Source organism: Protopterus annectens, chromosome 3.part0 (genome assembly GCF_019279795.1).
Source record: "Protopterus annectens isolate FY-2018-M chromosome 3.part0, PAN1.0, whole genome shotgun sequence".
NCBI classification, from domain to species: Eukaryota; Metazoa; Chordata; order Ceratodontiformes; family Protopteridae; genus Protopterus; species Protopterus annectens.
The window spans coordinates 127,833,767-127,859,150 of NC_056731.1; the positions used below are offsets into that span (position 1 = coordinate 127,833,767).

Genomic DNA, 25,384 nt, shown 5'->3' on the forward strand with positions numbered 1-25,384 from the left:
CATACATAGCTGCCCATTCCGCACACATGTCCACTGGACATGGAACCTATCAATTACAATTGGCTGTACAACAAGTATTATTGTTGTCCTGACACCTCCCAGGTGGAAGGTTTCAAATGTCACACCAAATTACACACATATGCACAGCTGTTGCTGCAGAAGAAATGGGCAGCTATGGGCCTTACCTACATCCCTCCTGCACATCCCAAGCTTGTTTCTCTACTGTCTTACCCACTTTGTGACCCCTTTTTCACCACTTTCCTGTCTCCCCATTTTATTTTCTTTCAAAGAAAATAGCGCGGGTGTGCGCCAGAGTAAGCACTGTTAAGCAGTTGTAACCGGGTGTGCGCGGAGCTAACCGCCAGTGCACATGCGTGAGCTCCGTGTAAACCAGCGCTAGCCCGGTTACAACTGCTTAAAAGTGCCTTAGTCACTGTGATTGACAGGTCCTGTACTAAGTACAAAAGAAAAATAAACTCCCACTGGCAGTCCCGAACCCAGGACTTTGGAAACATTAGTCTGTACAACATTACCACTAAGCCATGACTCTTATGCAAACACATTGTGCTAAAATAAATATAACATGTAAAAGTAGGGATGAATGTAAAGGGAATATAGGATGTGTAGTACACAAAGCATGCCATTTAAAATAAATGTCACAAACAATGGATATCCATAATAGTAGTGTGTGAAAAGAAACAGCCATGCTAGTTGGCAGCCTGAAGATAATAAGGTCAGTTAAAGTACATAGATATATGTATGCATATGTACATATATATATATATATATATATATATATATATATATATATATATATATATATATATATATATATATATATATATATATATATATATATATATATATATAAATATATCTAGATATACTTGTAGGAGTCAATGTGCATACACACTTGCTACAGGGAACATGAAAGAGGAATGGAGAACTGTGAATATACAACACAGCCTGAAGCATGAGAGAGGTACTAACCTTTACAGTCACAGAACACTATCCACAGCATACCAGCATGGTCCCCGCCCACACAATCTGAAAGGGCAACGCCTATCACACATACCCTTTTATAGCACTGACCTGAAATCACAGTGAGAACTGCAATCAGTACACAACCGGCTGTATGCAATTAGCAAATGCTGGCCTTCAATTGGTGCAGAGTCCATCACATGGACCTATGCAAATACCTACAAAAGCATCCAGTGCTAACACTCCCCACATGCAAGAAATTAATTGCATTGTCTGTAAGCAGACAGAGAGAGGCGAAGTGGAAGAGAGAGAGAGAGAGAGCACCAAAAAAAAAAACACACTGTGACTCTACCCTGAAGCTGTCAGCAGTGACAGTAATAGCAGCAGCAAGCAGAAGCTGTGGAACGCAACCAGCTGCGACATACAGAGGTAATGCAAAGTAGCAGGTTAACAGTGTGCATACTGTGAACCCTCCAAATGTGTCATAGGTCTGTATCCATAGGTATGTCCATGTGATATGTTGTGTGTACGTAGTTCCAACAAAAGGGGATGACCACACATCACATGTCAAGCAGTCATAGGCCAGGATCCTGGTAGCATGTGTCTGTGCGTTGGCCTAGCAATGGCTGTAGTGACTGCTTTGAAATGTCAGCCAGGCCCCAAGCCAGGATCAGCACATCCCAAAGGCACACTGGCTGGGAACAAGTGGCTGCAGGTACCTGATGTCACTGCACATGCATCCCATACTGCAGTACTCCATAGCGTAGCAGACCAGGCCCATTATGCATATGATGTGGTAATTCCCAGGGTCAATCGAGGTGTCCCCTTAGTGTTGTGGGACCACTGTTGCTGTATGCCACTGTCCAGGTACATATCCTGTAGCACAGCCAAGATAAACTATCAGTGTTACATGCGGTGGTATGTCCCCTCAGAGTGCTGGTAGCACACATCCAGGGGGACCACGAGGTCACAGTGATGCTGTGTGTTCTCCTCGGGTGAGAGAGGCCCTCACCTGGACATGTGCGATGATAGGGAGGTTACACCCAGCTGTGATAAATATCCGAAAGGTGAGGGAGAGGGGGATATGTGCACCGAACATGTCTGTAGGAATGTTGCCAATATGCGTGTGTATGGTGAATGTTAAGTAGGTGTGGACTAACACAGAGCATATCCGAGGCATGTGGTCCGTATGTGTAACATAACTGAAGAAGGCCTTGTGGTCATCCACAGTGTTTGTGTCTATTACCCCCCCAGAGTAGGCTGTGGCCGTTGTTATGACAGACTGTAGCGTAGTACCAGTGTTGACCACAGATGCCTACCCTTAATGTGAATGTGCTCTGTCCTGCAGTAGCCCCCTGCTATTGTTATACAATCTGCCTCTGTCTGGGGTCCACTGGACAGGATGCCTAACCGTTGTGCATAGGGTCTGGGTTAGACATGTGTGCAAGTGTCATGCAATCTGCAGCATGTCTGTGGTAAGCATTTGCAAAGGGGTCAGCAGTGTGGCTTGTGGCTTCCACTGGCCCAGTGTGCTGCATGGATACCATCCCAGTCCCAGCAAGTGAATAACTGTCTAACCACATACATATCAATGTAGTCTACTGTACTGGTGGTGGTGGTGGGATATGTATATCCAGGCCGTGTAACGTCTGTCCACAGCAGAGTAGTGGACGGTGTCCCACATACAGTACCTTGGCATGGACCCCCAGAGTGAGGTTGTGCATAGCACCTGTCAGTGTGTGCTGACCGATGGGGCATGCTACTACGTAGTGTGGAATGTGGCAGGTATTGTTGCACAGGTATTGGCTGAGCACCAATATCTGGCCATGTACCTGTGTATCCACCACGGCACACACACATGCAACATGTGGGAGTAGTAGTATATCACTACACATGCATAACATGTATAGTATGTGTGCCATACATTGCTGACATGGTCTGCTGATATCCTGTCTGTGTTCTCTTCCAGGGAGTTGGCGCGACAGCGTAACCCCACCTACTCCATTGCGGAGGATGAGGAGATCCACCAGAGCCTGGAGCGGGAGTATGACATCCTGTTTTCCCACACCAGTCAGAACCAGCAGGAGAGGGCCGCACTGTGGCAAGACCTGGTCCGTAGGGTAAATGAAATTGGCACGCATAACAGGACATATGAGCAGGTATGACATCACTGCAGTGATTTAATCCGAAGTGTCCAGCAGCATGCAGCAGATATCCACAGGCAACAGATCGCCACAGGAGGTGGGGTGGCCACACATCCCCCCCTCACCAGACTGGAGGGGCTACTCCTAAGTGTTGTGGCTCCAGCCCCGGAACACCAACAGCAGTACACCTGCATTATGATGGAGGCTGGTTCCACACAGCAGCACGACATGGAGCGTGCAGGTAATATGCCATATGTACACCTGACTGTTCTGTACACTGTATCATATGCAATATGAATGGGACAGATGTGCCCACTAACATTAATCTCATCATTTCTGCAGGTCCCTCCAGGGTTACAGAGAGACAGGCCATTCATGCTGGTGAGTATGTTTAACATAACCTATAATAGTCCTGAAAATGCTAGTAACAGTAGTGTAACTCAGTAGTGCTCTGTGTGTATACTGCAGGGTGTGCATGTGTGCATGTGTGCAGGTGTGTCAGTACCCATGTGTGCATGTGTGCAGGTGTGCCTGTGTCCAAGTGTGCATGTGTGCCTGTGTCCACGTGTGCATGTGTGCATGTGTGCCTGTGTCCACGTGTGCATGTGTGCATGTGTGCCTGTGTCCACGTGTGCATGTGTGCCTGTGTCCATGTGTGCATGTGTGCATGTGCACATGTGTGCATGTGCACATGTGTGCATGTATGCATGTGTCCACGTGTGCATGTGTCCATGTGTGCATGTGTGCATGTGTCCACGTGTGCATGTGTCCACGTGTGCATGTGTGCATGTGTGCATGTGTGCCCGTGTGCATGTGTCCATGTGTGCATGTGTGTATAAGTGCATCACTGGTAACAATGTCTGGAGAATGTAAACTGTGTTTCCTGTCTTCATCCCACAGGTTCTGGGGCTGCTCTGGTGACCTGCGGCAGGGAACCTGAATCCTGTGCCACGGCTACTGGTAATGATGATATATGTGTAATGGTACAGGACGGTGTGTCAGGGTCTGCCATTGGTCAGCCAATTGACAGTACACAGCTGTCAACCCCATCATTGTGCACAGTCATCCTGCCTATACATCCTATGTCACCATTGTCCCTAGATGGTGATGGGACGGGGGGTTTTTTTACAGGGGCCCGGGCAAATTAAAGGGACCCCCAGGGGGTAATTTGTGGGTACCTGTGGGGCCCAAAAATTGCGTCCCCCCCCCCCCCCCCCCCCCCCCCCCCCCCCCCCCCCCCCCCCCCCCCCCCCCCCCCCCCCCCCCCCCCCCCCCCCCCCCCCCCCCCCCCCCCCCCCCCCCCCCCCCCCCCCCCCCCCCCCCCCCCCCCCCCCCCCCCCCCCCCCCCCCCCCCCCCCCCCCCCCCCCCCCCCCCCCCCCCCCCCCCCCCCCCCCCCCCCCCCCCCCCCCCCCCCCCCCCCCCCCCCCCCCCCCCCCCCCCCCCCCCCCCCCCCCCCCCCCCCCCCCCCCCCCCCCCCCCCCCCCCCCCCCCCCCCCCCCCCCCCCCCCCCCCCCCCCCCCCCCCCCCCCCCCCCCCCTCCCCCCCCCCCCCCCCCCCCCCCCCCCCCCCCCCCCCCCCCCGCCCCGCCCCCCCCCCCCCCCCCCCCCCCCCCCCCCCCCCCCCCCCCCCCCCCCCCCCCCCCCCCCCCCCCCCCCCCCCCCCCCCCCCCCTCCCCCCCCCCCCCCCCCCCCCCCCCCCCCACCCCCCCCCCCCCCCCCCCCCCCCCCCCCACCAAAACCCTTTTTGCATCCCCCGTGTACCAAAGCGTTCCATTGTTTGACCCAATCCCCGAAAGGTTTGGGCGGCTCCCAAATTTCAATAAAAAAGGGTTTTGAACGTCATAAAACCCCAAATCAAATAAAGGTTTTACCCAACAGGGTCTACCGCTTCCCACCATAACAAACGATGGAAAATTCTCCCTACCCTTTCCAAAAACTTTGGGTTTATAAAAATAACCAATGTGACCACATGAAACCGTTACCCAAGCCATCAATGAAACTGGGCACACAGAATTGCCTTCCTGCCCCCCAGAAGGTCCCTGCTCGCCCCCAACCTTGTTAAACCCTTCTGATGCATCCCCTACTCCCATATGAACAAGACTGTCCAACAACACTATTTGTAAACCTTGCCGGGTTTTCCCACTGGCCCCCCTGTTAGGCACATATTGATCTCTAAACAGCGGGTTCTTGAAAACCCACCTAATACAATAACCAACTGATTATGGCCTTAAAACCCATAACCAGCAATACCCCTGCACAAAATTTACAATCACCCCTTCAATTGCCCCTTTTCCCCTCTAAAAAATTACTTTGACTACATTTATCACAGGGTGACTTTTTTTGAAATTGAAGTAGACCCTGGAACCATTCCGCGATTTCCCTTGTACCTTAGGTCAATTTAAAATAGACCCAAACAACATTTTCATGCTGGTATGTAAAAGTATAAAGGGCCGGAACTCGAGTTAACTGTGCCCATGTACTTTTAATTTAAATTTAACCTGCTTGTGTCAGGTCTAAATTAACCTGTGGAACATTTAAATTGCTTACTTATGAATCTCTGAAAATTTTTTGGGAAATTGTATGCTATATTTTAATGCTTATTGTACCCTCGTGTTTCCCAGCCCCCTAAAGGGACTGCATCCAGTTGGGCTTCCCTAACATGTAAAATAAATAATTTTTCAGTGACAAATACCGGCATTGACAACTACACATGCGAACCACTGGGGCCGGGGGACCAGTACGTGCCTGTGCACACACACCCCCCACTGGCACACGGGCATATTTTCCCAAAACAAGCACACCACACATACACCCCCTTTTCCCCACCCCAGTGTGGGCTACACAACACACCTGCCAGACTTTCAGGTCCGTCTTTTTGTGCATGGGGTCCCGCTCAACAGGCGTATCTGGGAAGGCACAGTGTATGCCCCAGGGGCACTATGGTCCACCCAGAATGCATACAGGTCAGCAACATGGACAAAATTGCTCACTATTGACCATGCCTGGCTGCCGGGACATCCCCCTGGACAAATTAGGGGAACATAGAAACTCTCGCAGGGGCACAGGCCATTACCTGATTTTGCCAACATCCCCCCAGGTATTCTACCCTAAGTAAGGTTGTTGTCTAATTTCCACCACTGATTCAGGGGGTATCCCACTGGCGTCACTGGTTCATTAGGAACCCAATTTAAAGGGGTCATCTTGCGTGCCCACCCCATGATATGGCAAACTCCTTGGTACCCATACCCCTTTTCTCAGGCTGGTTTACTAACCTCCTGGGACACAATTAAATACGGGCTCTAAAACCAAAGCAGTGTACACCAGGATCACCACACTGCCCTAGGGGGGAAACTCAATGTTGTCATACCTTTAAAACAGGCTCCGGGGTTTACCCATCACTCAGGTCCCCCTTACCAGCCTTTTGGCCCCACACATTAACACCTATAGGGGGGTACCCCAAGGCCACGATAAACACCCCCATTGTTGGGCCAGCAAAAACCATAGGGTTAGTCAGCTACAGTGTTCAAATCCCACTGGTTCAACCGGGCAACACAACCCTCCCAACCGGGGAAACCACCTTCCTCCATAAAAACACTAATATGACATCCAAAACTTTTTAGGTCTCATAGCCAAAATTTGTGACTTTCTGTTAAACCCAGTTGAAAGGGTTCAAGAGTGGTCACTTTCAGTAAGCTTTACCCTCCACAAAGGGGGGAACTCACACCTGTCAGCTCTGTACACTTATCCCAGACCAGATTTTTCCCCTGCTTGGTTTTTCCCCAAACCCCACATTTGCATCCACGGGACCCTGCACAAAAACAGCTTTGGTATACATTGAAAATCCCATTTATCCAACAAATCTGGTCAACGGGTAACTATAGGTCCATTTTGTATTTCACAAATACTTGTGGCAATGCCATTGCTGGTTTACAATCATGCATTTTTGTCACCACCACAAGGTCATACTTGTACACAAATATGTTGTGGGTTAAAACATCCTATCTGTATCTGCTGGTAAAAAAACAGTGGAGAACTATTGGCATTATAGCCAACTACCCCCTGTTTCTGTCATATGGGGTGACACCCCTGTGATGGGATGCACATCGGGTGTATTTATATTTCCAAAATCTGCCCTACACGCATTTACACACCCTCTACCACTCCAAATTGCCCTTGCAGGATTCATTCCCCTACCAAATTCAGACGGGGGCCATTACAAACCTTTTGGTTTCTAATGTTCCCTTTTCCCGGGTTACAAGGGTGTGACAACATCAGTTTTTTAAAAAATTTCATCAGGTGTGGATCCCCTGTTTGCCAAAACTAACATGTTTTCTCGGAATGCCACACACACAATGTATTTACAGGTTTAAAATTTCCTACCAATTCATACATAAAACACATTAGCAGGGCTATTGCATTACTGGGGGTTTCCTTTCCCACAGGGGTGCTGACACTTTGGTTTTTAAAGGGGTGTCATCCTGTGGGCTCCCTTTTAAAGGAACTTTTATATTGCACACAAAAATCCCCCCAAACACACACACTTGTTGCAGGATTCAAACACTCCCAACATTTTTGCATTAAAGATGCATTAGCAGGCTTTACTTTTTGGGAGGTTCCTTCTCCTGCTGTACAGGGGTGCTGACACTTTGTTTAAAAGGGGGCACCCTGTAGTGTGTTCTCCCAGTTCCAAAGGGGACACCCTCCACCCACACACCACCCACCCACACCCCCTTTTGCAGGTTCCCCTACCAAACATTTATGACACAAACCCTTAAAACCACTACAACTGGGATCTGTTCTCCACCTGAAATTTTTTGGGTGCTGACATCCAAGCTGGGGTTTGGTTCTACCTGTCGGAAACATGTTATTTTTGCACCACCTACATCTTGACATCGACCATTACCATCCAGGGGCCCACAGGACCTGTCAACACTACCAGTAGACACCACCCCCACATGGGACACACATGTTTGAACAGTCCCAGGATATAATTTTTAAATTAGTTTTTAAAATCAGATCACATATTTTGTGGTCCCACCTCTCCACACCCCCATATTTTCCTTTGCTGAAGTTACACACAACCCCAAGGGGGAAAACATATTGCATGTCCTCTGCGGGGGTCCCCTTTCCAATAGACCACCATTGTTGATCTGCCCATGCCCCCTTTCCGGACATTCCCCATCCCCAAACCCTTGTTGCACACAAACTGTTTTTCCAGCTCTACACTTGTGACTTAATTACTCAGAGGACCCATGCTAGGTTACTGGCCAACTTTTCCCTTACAGCATCCATGACATTTTACATTTTGCACATTCAGATATTGGAAAAGGCTTTTCCCCCAATAGTGCCTATTTGGGCTAGATGACAAACCCCCCTTCATGGTATCGGGATAAAAAACAAAGGGAAATGCCCCCCGCCAATATCTGCACCCCCAACTGCACCAAAAACCCTTTGGGCATGGAAAACACATATCTGTGAAAAATGCCTGGTTCGGGGATACTGAGAGCACCCACACTATTTAATTGATTTCTGAAACAGTCCCCAAAGGCCATTAAAAGGTGGTTCCCCCCTACCTGGCCCTTCACCTTTCCCCTCCCCTTGGGCATTCAGAAGGTCACCAGCTGGTAAAAGGTATGTCACTAGATGGATTGCACAGTGGCTCAGGACAGATCCCAAAGGGTTCTTTCTCAGCAGCCCCCACAACATTACTTTGGTAAAACCCAGTTCACCCTTGTTTGGTATATACGGAGGTACAGGCCAACACATGGACTGGGGCCAAATTAAAACTGCAAACAGGCCACCATAATCCCTCTTCAGCAAAAGCATCCTCCCATCCCCCCTTGTGTGAGCCATTTTGCTGAACAGTGTTTAGGGGAATGTGCATCCTGTAGTTTTTCCCCCAGTTGAAAAAGGACTTTCCTCACACCCCAAACCCCCCCCAAAACACCCCCTTGCCATTCAGGTTAAACCCTCCTAACTATGTTATGACATTTGAGAGGGCATTAGCAGACCCTATTATTACTGGGGGGTTTCTTCTCCTGCTGTACTTATGGGTGCTGACATCATGTGTTTAGAAAGGGAATGTGCATCCTGTAGTGTTTTTCCCCATTGCCAAAAGGACTTTTCCCCTCACACACACAAACACCCTCAAAACACACTTGCCATTCCAGGATTCAAACCCTACCTAACTATGTTATGACACTTGAGGGCCTTAGCGGACCAGTATTCACATTACATTTTTTTCTCCTGCTGCTTTGGGTGCTGACATCGGTGTTTAAAAAGGGGAATGTGCATCCTGTATGTGTTGTCCTTTTGCCAAAGGGACATTTCCCTCACACACAAACCCCCCCTCCCAACACACCCATTGGTTAAAACCCCCTACCTAACTATGTTATGACACTTGAGATGGATGCATTAGCAGGCTTTTAAAACGGGGTTTTTTTTCCCTGCTGTACTTAGGGTGCTGACATCCTGTTTAGAAAGGGAATGTGCATCCTGTAGTGTTTTGCCCACCAAAAGGGACATTTCCTTCACAAAAAAAACCCCCTCAAAAACACACACTCCCTTTCAGGATTAAAACCCCCTACCTAACTATGTTATGACACTAGACGGGATTGCGGGCCCCATTGCATTACTGGGAGGTTTTTTTTCTCCTTTGTACAAATTGGTGCTGATTCTGTTTAGAAAGGAATGTGCATCCAGTGAGTTGCCCTTTTAAAAAAGGGACATTTCTACACACAAAACACCCCCAGACAACACACTTGTCATTCACAGTTAAAACCCTCCCTTATGTTATGCCTTGAGATGGATGCAGTGGTTTTCTTCTGGATTTTTCTCCTGCTGTACTTATTGGGTGCTGATGTCATTTTAAAAAGGGTGTGCATCCTGTAGTGTGTTGCCCCATTTCCGGGACATTTCTCCCCCGCCCACCCCACCAATCTCACACACACTGAGCATTTGGGATTTGCCCCCTAAATGTTATGACACTTCCCTTAATGCTATTGGATTACTGGGAAGTTTCTTTCCCCCTGCTTATTTAAAGTGCTGACATCATCTGTGTTTAAAAACTTGCCCCCGGGGGGACAGACAAAACCTCTGGCTGCTGTTTCCCTAGGGCAACCCAAAGTTGACCTCTACCCCCATATTTTTAATTGTCAAAATATTTGTTGCTGTAACTGTTTGCATCTTTATTGCCAAAACATTCCCTGTTTTATAAACAACTTGTGATCTGTGGAAGATGTTTGCATTGAGGACCCACTATATCACTATGTCTCTGTAGTCATCTAGCTGGGGCACTGGGCAGATGCTTTTGGTTGGTTCCTGGATTACACATAAAAACCTATGTGTGAACTGCTACAAAATTTTGGGGCCCCCCCCCCTTTCCCCTGGTTTGTTGGGTTTTTCATGTGGCTTCCATGTTGGACTCTGAGCCCCCCACATTTGGGTGGGGGTGAACTTCAACAATATCACCGTTTATGGTTTGTGTTGGGGTCATGTTTTTACAACTGCTTTTGTGTAAAAAAAAGGGTTTTTGTGTGCAGGGTTTTTGGGGGACTTTTAAATTTAAAATTTTAAAAAACCTTAGTTTTAGTCTTATTTTTTTGGGGGGGGTTTTTTCTTTTTTAATTTTGGGGGGGGGGAGGGGTTGTCACTGACCATGTTCTTTTTTCAGATATGACTCTTCACCAGGCTTGTCCCATTGGTAGTGTATTCCACAACGGTGACATTTGCAAACACTAGTGATGTTTTTTTGGTGGGGTTGTTTTTCCCAAATTTTGGGGGAAAAATTTTTGTTTTTTTCTTCTTTTAAAAAAAGGTTAAACTACCATCTCCCACCCCCCATCGGATTCCTTTGAGGGTTTTTTCTCTATGGTACCGTGCTGGGGTGGCTTCTGTGTTATGGTTTGTACAGCTTGTCCTATGTGTCAGTGCTGGGGTTCAGGTCTCTCAAGGGCCCCCCTTTTTTTGGGGGGGTTTTTTTTCCCCAAAACCCCCCCCCGGGGGTTTTTCCCGGGGTTTTGGGGGGGTTTACAGTTTGGAGGTGTCTGCTGAAACCCCCCGGGCAAATTTTAGTCTTTTGTGATGGATGACCAAACCCCAATGACCTCCCTTTTCTAGTTAAAACCCTTTATTGGTGGGTATATGGTTGTTCTTAAACCAGTTTGCAAAATCTTCACCTTTTCCCAGGTTCCCAAAGTTTCCCAATGGGGTTTCACAGTTTTGGTGGCCCTTTCTATTAAATTTTTTGTTTTTTTACAGCTTGTGAAAGGGAGGATTTTTGTTTTTGTGGCCCTTTTTTGGGGGGCTTTTTACTGGGGGCTTTGGGGGGGTTTTTCCTCTCAACATGTTAAAGTTTCCCTTTCCTGACCTAGGGAAAACCGGGGGAGTCCCCCGGCAAACCTTGTGGGATGCCTTATATTTTTTTATCTAATGGTCACATGTTAAGCGTTTTGCCTTGGTTTGGGCCCCCACAAGGGTTTTTTTTGTGGAAAAAAAACCGGGGTTTTTTAAAACCCTTTCAAGGTCCCGAACACTTGTGGAACCTTGTTCAATACCTTAAGGCTTTTTGGTAAAAAAAGTTGGGGAACTGCCTTTTTGGCCCCTTTGGGGTGCATAGGCCCCCTATTTTTTTGATCTATCCCTTTTCCCCGTGGCAAACCAAAAAATTCTTGTCTGTTGTTCCTTCAGGAAATTTTTTAAAGGACCATGTTGGACCGCTCTTTGGGTAATATTTTGTGGTGGCTGACTTTACAGTGTTGGGTTTTTTTTTTTTGGGTATTTGTAACCCCGGACAATCTATCCATTTTCTTTTTTTTTTTTTTTAAATTTGTTACCTAGTTCTGTCAGGGGATCTATAGTTTTTTTTTGCATCACCCCTTTTTTGTTTGTGTGTGTTTGGAATTTTTTGTATTAGGCATTTGTTTCCCCCTGGTTTCCTCGTTGGAAAGCCGGAACCAGTGTCCCTTTCAATTTTATCCATGGTTATTCCTTTTTTGGGGTTGCCAAGATGGGTTCTTTTCCCGTTGGAATTTTTGGTTTTTGTTTTCTTGGGCCCCTTTCATAAAGTGAAGCCCCCTTCTCTCAACCCCTATTGGAAATTTTCCCGTTTAGGGTGTCATGGGGGGTTGCCTAAAAGGGAAAGGGATTCTGTTTGGGTTGGGGGCCCCGGTTATGTTTTTCCCACCAGCCCCCTATTTCATTTTTTTGGGGGACACCTTTCCAAATTTGGTTTTTGGTTTTTTTTTGGGCTTCCTTTCCCTTTTTTGGGGGGCCCCCAAACATACAATGTCTGTGAAACAGTTTTGGGCGGATTTGTGGGGTGTTAACCCAGATAGTTATTTTTGACCCTTTACCATTGGGATTTTGGGTCTTTCTAAATGTCATGTGGGGTTTTCCCTATACTTGATATTATGGGGTTTTGGGAAAAAGGGAATGACCTTGTTTGGGGTTTTTTTCCTGTCGGGGTCTTAGAAATCTTTGAATTGGTGTGGGTGTCACATAAAAGGACTGCACGGTCCCCGGCCCGGGTTTTTTTCAAATGGTTTTCCCCTTTGGTTGTGTACCTTGTTTTTTTTTTGGGGGGCATTATACTTCCTTGTTTGGAGGTGGGGGGGGTTTTATGGGTTTACTGTACGTGGGCCCGGGTTTTCAGAGTTCTGTTCCGCCTTTCATTTGTTCCTTTGGGGGGCTTGCTACTTGGATTCACCCTCCTTTATGTTTTTCCCTTTGGGGCCTAAAAATGTGGTTTCCCTTTGGCTGGGTTCGTCAGGAGGTTTCAAGGTTCGTCACGCCAGTAGTTCCCATTCGGGGGGGCCCAGGGGGTGTATTTTGACACTCGGGAGGCAGCATTCCCTTTGTTTTTACTTAGTTTTCAGGGTGGTTATCTTTTGCCCTTTCCACATCTTGGAGGTGGAGGCCCACCCTATCCGGCCCGGGGGAAAATCAGGCCATCCCCCCTTTTTTAAAACCCCAGGCCCCCCCAAAAAAGTAATTCCCTTTTTGTGATCATTCTTTTTTTATGTGGCATTTTTGGAGGGTAGGAGCTCACCCTTTCTCCGCCCTTTAAAAAGATGTCTCCCATGCCTTTTATGTATCAGGGGGTTTCTCTTCCCGCTGGACTTTTCCACAATTTTTCTTGTTTTGGGGTTCTTTGTTTGGGCTTTTTTTTTGGACCTGGAGCTTCTGTTTTCCCCTTTTTATTGGTTGGGGGGGGGGGTATGGGTTTTCAATGTATAGGCATGTTTTTTCTTTTGGTGTGTGTTTTGGAAACCCTTTTCTATGTTTGGTCTAGTTTGGGGTTTTTTTATTGGGTGTTTTGGGCCCCTTTTGGGGGTTTTTTAATTTTGCCCCTGGGGGTTTTCTTTTTATGGTTTGGTTTTTTAGGTTTTTAAATTTTGGGATGTGTTTGTGGGGTTTTGGTTACCCTCCTGCTTGTTTTGGGAAAACTGGGTTAAGTCGGTTTGGATATTTGCACCCCAAAATTTTTTTTTTTTGGGGGGGGGGGGTTTTTTTTGGGGGGGGGACATTCCTTGGATTCCGGTTTTGGCGGGTTTTTTTTGGGAATTTTTGCCTACATGACTATTACTTCATTGTTTATGTTTTCTTATCATTAGTAGCTTCCTCTTTTTGATGGTTTGGGTTCTGGGCCCCCTGGTTTGGTTTTTTTTTTTATTTTTGATAATCCGATTCCCGGGTTTTTTAGGAAGCTTTTAAGGTTTGGGGGGTATTTTCACCTGCCGGGCCTTTTGGTTACATAGTTTGGAGGGGGGTTTTTTCCCGTTTTCCTTGGTTTTGGCCAGGGCTTGGGCAGGTTTTTTTGTGTGTTTCCATGGTTTGGTTTTCCTGACAAAACCTTTTTACTTCCTGTACCCCGTTCTTTTCACACCGTATGTTACCCCCCTTTTTGGGGTGGTACTTGCCTGGGTTTTTTTTGGGGTTTATAACTTTTCCCAAATGTTTGGGCAGAAATGTTATCTTGCTGGGTATTTTCTAAATTAAATTTTTTGGGGGCTTGATTTTTGTTTAGCTACCATCAGCCTTGTTTGGGGCGAGTTTTATTGGGGCATTTTTCCCTGTATTTTACCATGGTGTCCATGCTGCTTTTGTTTTTCCCCCCTTTGGTTTCCTTGACAATTCTTCAGCATTTTTGACTTGTTTCCCTGTTTTTGGCTTCAGCCGTTTAGGTGAATGGTAGGGAGGGTCTTTGGGGGCCTTGCCCCTTTTGTTACAACTTACAAAATTCTCCCTCTGGGGGGTGCTGCAGCTCTTCTGTTTCATCCATTTACTTTCCCTGGGACCTTGGAGGGTTTTTGTTTTAGCCTTCCTTTCAGGGGGGGGAAGCCTTTCCAGTTCCTATGGCCCATGTAGGGGCACCGGCTTTGGGGGGCCAGCATCTGCAGTCTTCCCAAATGGGCACATTGGGGCCCCTTTGATAACTTTTAGCCTTGGCATTTTTTTTGCGTTGTGGCTGTGCTTTGAGGGGGGGATTTAGTAGGGTCCTCTGGCATTGTACATGGGGTTTTTTAAAACCCAAGCTTCACCCGGGGGGCGCAGGGCTGCCCCTTTTGGGGGGCAAACACCCCTTACATGTTTGGGCGGTTTTCATTTTGGCCCCTGTTCTTTGGTGGTGGGGTTTTCCCCGGTTTCCATGACCTGATTCATGGTTTCCCTTTTTAAGGCCAGGGGAATGGGACGCCCCCTTTTCCATGGGGATCGGGGTTCCCCCCCGGCAGCCGCCATCCTTAAAGGGGGGGCTTTTCCCGCCCCGCGGGTTTTGAGGTTTTTTCGTTAATGTAGGCCTACCGCTTTGGGTCTTAGTTGGTGTTATGCAACTCCCCAGGTTCCGAACCCCGGGAAGGACTTGGGGCCCAAAACCCCCTTTAAATTACTGTTTGGTTTTGCCCCAATGGCTTTCCGCGGGGTTCGCTGATGGGTGTATACCCCTCCCTATCCTTCCCCCAAAGGGGCCTGTGGGGGTCCCCCTTTGGGAAATTCTGGTCCTTAAATCCTGTGGGTCGTGTAACCCCCGGGGGCCAGCCACATTTTAAGCCCTGGGCATCACCAACCCCAGTTATGGGGGGGCCCTTGGGTTTTTTTGGCCCTACCCCTTTCCCGCTTCTTTTTGGTTTGGATCTATTGCACCCCCCTCAGGGATTTGCTATTTCTAAAGCGCTATTGCGGGCCTACCCCCGGGGTTGGGGGGGTTCATTCACCCATTGGGTACTGGCTCCCGGCTTAGACCCTGGACTACCCGTTTCCCCCCAAAATTAAGTTGGCCCGGGGTACCCTTTTCGTTTTTGGGCCCCTATTGGTTTCCCTGGGTGGGTTCCCCCTGTTTTTTTTGGGTTCCCCCCCCTTTTCTCAGGGGCCCCCTTGCCTTTCATTCCCGCCCGAACCCCCGGGGTTACCCGGGCCTTACACCTTTTTTCTCCCCATTGGGGTTTTGGGGACCACCCTTTTACCCCCCTCACAAACCCATTTTCAATTTTCAGCACACCCCAACATTTTCCCCAGCTTTTCAGTTTTTTTCTTCTTTTGCACCCTGTTTTTTTGGGGGCACCTGCATCTGGCAGGTTTTTGTGTGGGCGGGTACACTCCTTTAATTCCTGCTTCTAATTGTTTTCCCTGCTGCTTCAGCAGTTACCCTGGCTTTCCATTAACTGTTCTTCCTTTTTTCCCCCTTTTTAAAAATTTTATCCCCAACCCCAAACCCTTCCTTGCTTTATTAGGTTTAAAAAAAAACCCAAAAATGAATTGCCAAAAGCCTAAAATCTAGACTGCTTCCCCACACCGCCCTGTTTCTGCGTCCCATTCACCCCTTTGCCAAACCCTTGGGTTTTCCCCCATGTCCCGCAAAAAACTTTGGTGGGGTTACACCTTCCATTTTTATTTCCCTGTTATCATGGCCACCTTTTCCAAATTTTGGGCCCGCTTGTCATTTCACCCCCCGAACTGCATTTCTTTTAAATTAGGATGTACCCATTCCACTTATTTCCCCCCTTTTACTTTACCTCCGATTTTTTCTTTTCGTGGTCATATCCTAACCCCCTTTCTATTTCCATAAGTTTTTACATGTCAGCTCGTTCCCCCCAGCCCCTAAAGGGGAGTTTTTTTGGTCGCGGCCCCCCATTGTTTCCCGTTTAAAAAACCCTTTTGGGTTTTCCTTCTTTTTGTTTCAGGGCGTCCCCTTTTAAAACCATTTTTATTTTTAATATTTTTTGGTTTCTTCCAATCCAATATTTGGGATTGGCATTGCCCATATATGAATTTTTGGGGTAATGGGCCCCTTTGGATTTTGAAAAGACTCATTTAATATAATTTTGATAATCCCAATGGTTTTTTTTATCCAATTATCATTTCAATTTTAAGAAATAGGTTTTCTTTCCCCCTTTTTTAAATTTAGGGCTAAAGGATTTTGGGGGGTTCCCATGGAGGTTTGGGGTTTTTTCCCCCAAACCCTTCGTTATATTTTTATTTAATTTCATTTTTACACCTGTTCACCCCAATGAGTATTCTATATTATTTTTTTAATACCCAAAAAAAACCTTACTGTACCAATCCATTTTTTAAAAGTCATTTGTTATATAAATATAGAAAATAAAATAACAAAAATTTGAAAAAAATTAAAAAAACCATTTTGAAAACATTAATTTTTTAATCTAAAAGGTTCATTTTTTTAAAAAAATTTTCCTTCAAAAAATTAATATTTGAAAATATTGGCCTAAAATAATTTTTCAATTTTTACAAAAAGTTTAAAATTCAAAAACTTGTTCTGGGAAAAATTTTTAAAGGTTTTCTTTACCCCAATTAACTTTTTTTGTTTAAATTTTTGGGGAAATTTTCTTAAATGATTTTAAAATAAATACAAGAAAAAATTTACAATTTAAGGGAAACCCCTGATCTAAAAATCAAATTGAGATTATAATGGGGAAAAAAATTTTTACAGAAAAAAACAACCTCAGTGAAATGTAGTTTCACGAAAGTACATTTCTGGTGAAATGCACTTTCGTGAAACTGGACTAGTAGACCCATTATATAACATCAGCATTTGAATTTATCTTAGAATCTCATTTAGTAAGCAGCATGTCCCCACATCGGGGAGTCTTGACCTATGCATAAAATGCTTAAAGGTGTTTCAGAAATTATTTATATATATATTTTTTTCCATTTCTGATGCTCTGTTTTGTGGACATCAGTGATTCACGTTAAAACCTACTTTGGAACCTAAAACAATAATATGGGCACATTTGTAAAAACAACATAAGAAAAGGTGTGTTTAACATTTCTTCCAGGGTTCTCTCCGGTGCTGAGGAATCTCTTTTAGCAAAAGGGTTATCCTTCATCCCTACCACCTATAGTACTATTGAAGAGTCCTTACGTGATTTTAAATTATTCGTTAGGAATTTATCTTTGAAGTTGATGTTTAATAGTAACAATGATTGTGGACTTACTCATAGTGGTTTTAAGAGACCAAGTGTATTTATTCCCCCCTATGCATCCATTGATGGGAGCATTTAGTAAAATGGTCGAGGATGATTTTTATAGGATGTGTAATGTGAAACAAAGGAGGAGGGATAATTTAACACATGCTGAAAGGGCAGCACTTAGAACATTAATGAATGACTACTCTATTATATTGAGGCCAGCTGACAAGGGAGGAGGAATTGTGGTGATGGACACATGTGAGTATTTAGATGCTGTTAGGATTATGTTGGATGACCGTAAGTTTTATCAACATGTTTCCTATGATTCTCTAGCTAGTTACAGCATGAAGATTCATGGTGTTTTGGAGGATTTGTTGAATAAGGGTCTGATAGATGACTCCTTATACTCTTTTTTGGAGGTATCACATCCCTTAGTCCCTTTTATCAAGGGGCTGCCTAAGATTCACAAAAGTTTGGTCAATCCACCACTCCGACCTATTGTGTCAGGAGGTGGGTGGTTGACCGAGCCTTTTTCCTTGTATTTAGAGAAGTTTTTGAGACCTGTTGTTGATGCTCACCCGTTCATTTTGAGGGATACCAAGCAGTTTCTAGTGGATCTATATGAACATCTGAGGAATGATTCAGATTATCAGGACTATTTGTTTGTTACTTTGGATGTGAATTCCTTATTTACTGTGAATCCCAACCGAATAGGTTTGGATTACATTAGGCGACATCTTAGAAGCCACTCAGAATATAGTGTCGATAAGATTGGCATTTTGTTAACTTTTTTGGATGTTGTTTTACACAATAATGTGTTTGGATTTGAGCAGGAGCTCTTTTTACAGTTGGATGGCGTAGCTATGGGCACTTCGTGTGCCAATAGCTACGCTAACCTGTTTATGGCTGAATGGGAGGTTGAGTTCATGACCTCACATCCCAGTTTCCCAGCCCATGTTTCATTCTATAGGCGCTTTGTAGATGACCTCTTCCTGTTATGGAAGGGGTCAGTTGAACAATTGGAATCCTACATTATCGATCTGAATGTTTGCACTGAGTATCTTACATTTAGTTATGAGTTTTCTTATACTAGGCTTCCTTTTTTGGATGTATTTGTAGAGCGCCTTCCTAATGGTATTATCAACACTGGGGTGTATAGGAAGTCATGTCATAAGAACTCCATTTTACACAGACACAGTATGCATCCTGGCCATATCTTCCACAACATTGTTAGGGGACAAAGCATGAGGACTTCCAGGTATAACCCTACAGAGCAAGGGTTTCACCAGGATTTACTAGACCTGGATAGGAGGTTGGCATCTCGGGGTTACAAGATGGACGATATTACAAAAGGACATGATAATATATTTGAGTTGAGGTCTGGAGCAGCTGCCCCTTATTTTTCTGAATTGGGTCGTGGTATGGATACACGAGTGCATACTAACGACACTATTAGAGGTTCTACTGCTTTTTCTTTGTTTTATACCAAGGATGTGGGTGGTATCAAGGATGTGGTGAGGAAGCATTGGGACATATTGATGGTGGACCCACACATCAGAGATATAGTTGGTGATAGTCCCCGTTTTAGGTATAAGAACAAGAGAAACATCAAAAGGCTACTATGTGATAGGGTGACCAACAGTCCTGAGACCATACTTTCGTATGGTACCATGAAGTGTGGTAAATGCAATTTTTGTGATTTTATTTGTGAGGATTCAGTGTTTATACATCCCAGTACACATATCCCATATACTTTCAAGGTTAGAGGTGACTGCATGTCCAGGGACCTTGTCTATTTAGCTGTCTGCCTTGTTTGCTCGTCGTTTTACATTGGTAAGACGAATAGATGTTTGAGAGATCATGTACGGGAACACCAGTACAATATTAGGATTAAAAATTGTACTAATGCATTAGCCAAGCATGTTATGGACACCGATTGCACACATACATTTAGCTTTAGGATTGTAGAGAAGATTAATGTCACCAGTAGAGGTGGTGATATTTGGGCCATTACTGAGAGTAGAGAGAATGCTTGGATCTTGAAGCTGAGGTCAGATACAGTCCCTGGGTTAAATGCGAAGGTCTCTCTGAGACCTTTTTTAAGGATGCAGAGATTGAAAGCCCAATAAAATTTGTACTTAAAGTTTTTATGATATTAGTTAGAATTGTATGAATATGTAGTTTGGTTTTAGCATGTTTTTAACTTATTGTGCTATGTAAGTGTCTATGCAAATATGTATGTAGTAGATTTTATTGATTGAGTTGGTTGCTAAGGAATGAATTTGTTATTAACAAGCTTAATTGATTGTGTTTTCCCGCTTTTTTAGTATTTAAGACTCATTGATTTTGTACTTTGTAGTGAGTCTGATGAAACCGCAAGGTGAAAGCGCTAACTCTGGTACCTGCTGTAATAAAAGAAATGGATTTTTAAGTTGGACGTAAAACTCTTTTTTGGACTAGCTGTGCTGACTGGAGGTTGATGAGATTTACAAGTGACATTTTATTTTATTATCTTTTAGAGCTGTGTTTCGCCCTAATCCTTAGTTACATTTTTGTTATAAGAAAAGGTATGTTTTCAACAAGCACATAATAAAAAGAAATTGTTGTTCCCATATTAGAAAATATATTCTGAATTGTTAAAATACACTGTAAATTTATAAGTGGAAGGACAGAACTACATGTAATTAACAGTGTAGTATTCTGCAGTATTCAAGCCTGTCAGAATAAATTATTGTTCTGCTTTTTGCAGTTGAATATGAATTAATATGATACAGTCTGATGCAGATTATTAAAGAGAAAGATGCCTGATTAAAGAAAGCCCATTGCACATAAACAATATTTACTAGTTCTTAAATGTACCATGAACAGATAATTTAAATAAAAGTCTTAATTGCTGGTCCACAAGGGACCAAATCAAACCTCCAAAAGGAATTTATTAAAATACTGAGCGCTTTTGTCCAAAATAAACAGACTTCTTCAGAGTACCAAATCAAACCTGACAGGAAGTCTTTTTTCAAATAAAACTTCAATTTTCCACTTGAGAAAACTTTGACATCCTAATGTTCCATAATAAACATTAAATCTAGTCAATCTGCTAGACATTTTTTTTCTTTTTTGATAATGGGTTTCATAATAAAACCATGAGATATATCTGTATAAACTAATTTCCCTGAAGCAAATTGAATGGTAAGGGTAAAGAAGCATAAAATAAATAGTCATTGAATGCATCAAAAAGTCATGCACATCTATACATGGAAAGTTGAAAGACATGTTATGTATATTGTGGTTAGTATGATGAATATTCTTCTGGTTTCTTTATTTTTATCCTTCAAGAGTAGTATATGTTTAAACAAATCTGAGAAGAGTTGTGTTAAAAATTACAAAAAGTTATTTAACTGTGAGTTAAGGATATCTTAATTGCTCAGTAACCCGCTGAGTACCAAGGTTTCTTTTTCTTAGGCTAGATTACCTGAAATGTCCTTTCAAAAGGTTTATAGAAATTGCAGTATGTAAAATGCAGTATGGCAAGCAAATCTTTATTGATGAGATTACAGGGAAAAAAATCCAAAATGAAGTCAAGAAGACGACTTTAGTAATATACAGTTAAAATTCAAGTAACATACAAGAAAGACGGACACAATTACACTAACTACATACTAGTTAACCAAAATAAGCAAGTATAGCACTTTATAGATGCAGATGTATAGATAGAAAATCATCTGACACCCATAGCACTATATCTGATGCTTCATTTCTTGAAATGTTACCCTGAGGAACTCATTCTTAGTTGCTGAGATAGATCTCCAACATTTCATTTGTTTAATAAGTCTTATTACCTCAGGACAGGAGCTCATCTTGGATCTTGGAGTATGTCATTATGGCTGATGAAAAGATGATTATGCATACAAGTACCAGGACTCTAAACTGTGTCTGCCAGGAGGCAGAATGTAGTCCTCAATTCAGATGGCTGCTTATTCCTGAATTAAGATATCGTTTGGTTTACATTCATTGACTTTGACCTGGTCATCCTAATGCTGTCACTTTGTTTTGGTCCTTGTCCAAGATAGTACAGGGGCCCCAGATTCCTGCACACTACCTCTGTTTCCTCACCCATTTGTTTCTTTCTCTGACTGGGAGGAAAGAGTTGGAGGCAGTAGCCAAGAGCCATCATGCTTTCATTAATGTGAATTTTTTTATTCGCTGACATCAATGGGGCAATTAGTGCATTAAGTGTTTCTGCAAAATTCCTTGCTGCAGACTTTTAAGAACATTCTAGAAAAAAGTCTCAGCTGTTGTCAGTTTCAGTGGTTAAATTTCATGAGATACAGAGAATCTCATATGACCCTCAAATTCCTTACCCATCTGGTAAAACAATATGTAACAACAGCTGCTCAGTTCTTTTCTTCTCCACCTCATCCACTGGTGCCTCTAACACTAGCCAAACCTGGTATTCTAGTGTCTTGGTCATAGATTTCCTTACTAGGTAAGGCCTGACCTAACATGCCATTTTGTTGGTTAAGAATACTTGTACTAGGTGTGTTGTAGGGTAGCAGCTGGTGGAACACATGAGACAACAGGGTGGGAAATGAAACAATTACTCAGTACATTAATTTCCTTTTCATATCTGCAGCCATTTGAATATGTTATTCTTTTTCAGATACTCGGCATCCATGGCCACGGCACTCATGACTCACATGAAGACAATCATTCTGAGACTGACACAGAATACATGTGGAAGCTGACTGGCTTGATTGGTGGCATCTATGTCTTTTTTCTCATAGAAAAACTTTTCACCATTCTAGTGGTATCAAAGAGCCAGGTATGAGTTTGTCAGTATGTTTTCTTAAATGTCTTTTGGTGAAAAATATTTTAAATAATCGTATGCAGATTTCTGGATTGTGAAAAATCGTGGCATGTGACCTGCAGTCAGACTTACAGTTGTAATTTTCTACACAATTTTTGCAATGATTATCACTGGATAAACATTCTTTTTATCTTTTCAGTAAATCTTTAAGGCACTGAATTTTATGTTTCTTTGCCTCATTGTTTTGTCCATGGTGGAGTTTAGGAGATATACCATGACCAGACTACTGTATAGTAGTGTGCAGTAAACATTTATAAAAACATTATTGCTTCAAAATATTTGAAATATTTATTCAAATGCATGGCCGGGATTCACTAATCCCCTGTGTAAGACTAACTAAGTCTTACACTGACACTACAGTGTAAGGGTATGATGTCAGCACGTCATGCATATTCATGAGGGTGTTCTGCCTCAACTCTAAGGCTTACACGGACTGTGCACGAGTGCAGGGGGTGTGTCAGACTGCCGAGCAGTCCAAATATTCACGCCCCTGCAAGTGCCTAAACTGAAAATGTCAACAGAAATGAGCAAGTATGCTCAAATGTCCACATACACAACACTACACTCCCCCACATTCTAAATCCATGTACAAGTGTAAAATGTAAAGGTTTCTTTTTTTTTATTATTCCCGATATAGCTGCCCGTATTTGCACATGTATGTGTGGGTTTGCCCATTGTTTAGCTACAGTTAGCAGTGTAGACATCGAAGAGGATAATAAACTATTTATATGCAAATTAAGGGAAATAGTGATAGCGTAGTGGTAGAGCCCTAGCACAAAGAGTATGCATTCCGGGTTCGAGTCCCACCACCCCACTACCTATTTTCTGTAGGAAATGTGTGCATAAAAATAATTCCTGACATTTACCTTTTAAATCCCAGTAAAATGCATTGAAATGGCCTATGCGTTAGTGAACAATATTTTATATATATATAAGAAGGTGGAATGGTCATGCATACTGATAAATGCATAAGTAATGTATCTTAAGCAATGTGAAGCACTGCTAAGCAAAGTCCTCTAGTATTAAGCACAGTGAAGTATAATTGCTCATAGCTTAGCAGTGCTTTAACTAGCACAATAGTTTTGTGCGGAGCTGCACATCGCAGCAACTAGCGCAAACAAAACATGTTTGCGCAGAGCTGCGCATTGCGCCACCTAGTGCAAACAAAACATGTTTGCGCAGAGCTGTGCACCGCGCCAACTAGCACAACATTGGGCAATGTCGGGTAGCTTAGAGCAACGTCGAGCAACGTTGGGCAAAGCTGAACAAAGTTGGCTAAACACAGCCACACCCCCTATCCGGTCTGGCCAGTAGTAAAATAAAAAGCAATGACAGGCCTCAAACCTGGGATACTGTGCACCATAATCACAGTACTAAACCACTAAGCCATGACAGCTTTAAATATGGATGCATTTCCAACACACTCATATATATCAATGGAAGTTTACCCATTGCTAAGCAGGTTTGCTCTTAGCTGAGATATTTCAAAACAGGCCAATCACAAATAAGTGCAGGAAATGAGGCATATTTAAGCTCCATAGGTGAGAATAATTGCCATAACTGGTTGTAGCTACCATCTGCAGACAGTATGACAGGTGCTGGAGAGGGCTCTCATTTTCAAGCGCAACGGTGGGGCATTGAGGAGTCAAAATACATGGTTTGGCTCCTCATCCATCATCATGATGCAAGACTCCTTTAGGGCCAGTTCCAGGGCATGGAGTACAAAGCAGAAGCCTGGAACTGTTTATCACATGATCTCACCAGTGCCACAGGCATCCCTCGGACTGGTGAGCAGGTCAGACACCAGCATGCAGACATGAAGATACACAAGGAAGACCAACTAAACCACTGGATACAGGAGGACCGTGGAATGCCAAATGCCCCACTATTGAGTTTGTAGCCATGGAATGAAGTATGTAAGAATTGCTATTGTAGTCTATATTATGGATAGATATGTCTCAATATCCCTTCATTTACTTCATAGCTGCAGGTGTCCATGCTGCGAATCAGCAAGCCTATGCAGATAGGCTGATAAGGCTGCGCCACCAGGCAGGTTAGTAAATATTCTGCATGTGTGGTCATATAAAAGAAGTGAGAGAGCCTGAAAAAGAGTGTTGTAACCATACCTCTCAACTATACAGATTTTTACAGAATGTCCAGATTTTTGCCTCATAGTTTTGGTTCATTTTTCATAAACTTATGGTTTTCTAGCAAATTAGTGGCAAATCATTAAAGATTGAAGTTAGAAAATAATGACAGATATTTGAGTTTCAGATTTCATACCCTTCAGAAAATGTATGCTAATGCAAAACCTATTATTCTATCAACTTTCTAAGTATGTAAGAGCAATATTTAAAAATCGTCCCTATTATTGGGCCTTTGTCCCCCTTTTATTTTTGGCTTTGTCCAGATTTCTTGCTCTAAGAGGTTGAGAGGTGTGGTTGTAACCCATTATTAAAGGTATAAAAAGTGTGGAATAACTTTGCTGCATGTACTGTTATATAAAATAAGTGAGACAGCTTGGAAAGGTGTTGTAACCCATTAATAAAGGTATAAAAAGTATTGAATAAAAGACCTCTGCATGCACTGATATATCAAATAATTGAGAGAGCCACTAGAAAAGTGTGTAATGTAATTAATAAAGGTATAATTCCTGGAGTGTGTCCGTGTCACTTTCTGCGATATGTTATTGTACCCTTGCATAATAGAAATAGTACTGTTGTATTAAGTGCAGTCAACCCACAAATGGGTAGGCCCATTTAAAGTGGATGAAGGGAGGGCCAGTAGCTGTTAAGCATATCCTCAACTGTCAGTTAATGGCCGGCATGTACAGGTTAATCTGGCACATGAGTAGCTTGTTAATGTGTTCCCCAGAAATGTCAGTATGCTGCTAGAAATGTAGGGGGCTGTTAACATATACCTGGTAATGTCACCTGAACACATCCAGAAATGTAGATACATAAATATAAATG

General features: G+C 43.9%; 1 protein-coding gene across 2 annotated transcripts in view; it reads left to right on the forward strand.

Moving 5' to 3' along the window:
- SLC39A12 (solute carrier family 39 member 12) overlaps window positions 1–25,384 on the forward strand; it is a 737,778-nt gene that overhangs the window by 377,083 nt on the left and 335,311 nt on the right. For both annotated transcript variants that reach the window (XM_044064628.1, XM_044064627.1), the window contains exon 8: window positions 22,206–22,367. In XM_044064628.1, coding sequence (XP_043920563.1) covers window positions 22,206–22,367 — 162 coding nt within the window. The remainder of the gene's footprint in view (window positions 1–22,205; window positions 22,368–25,384) is intronic.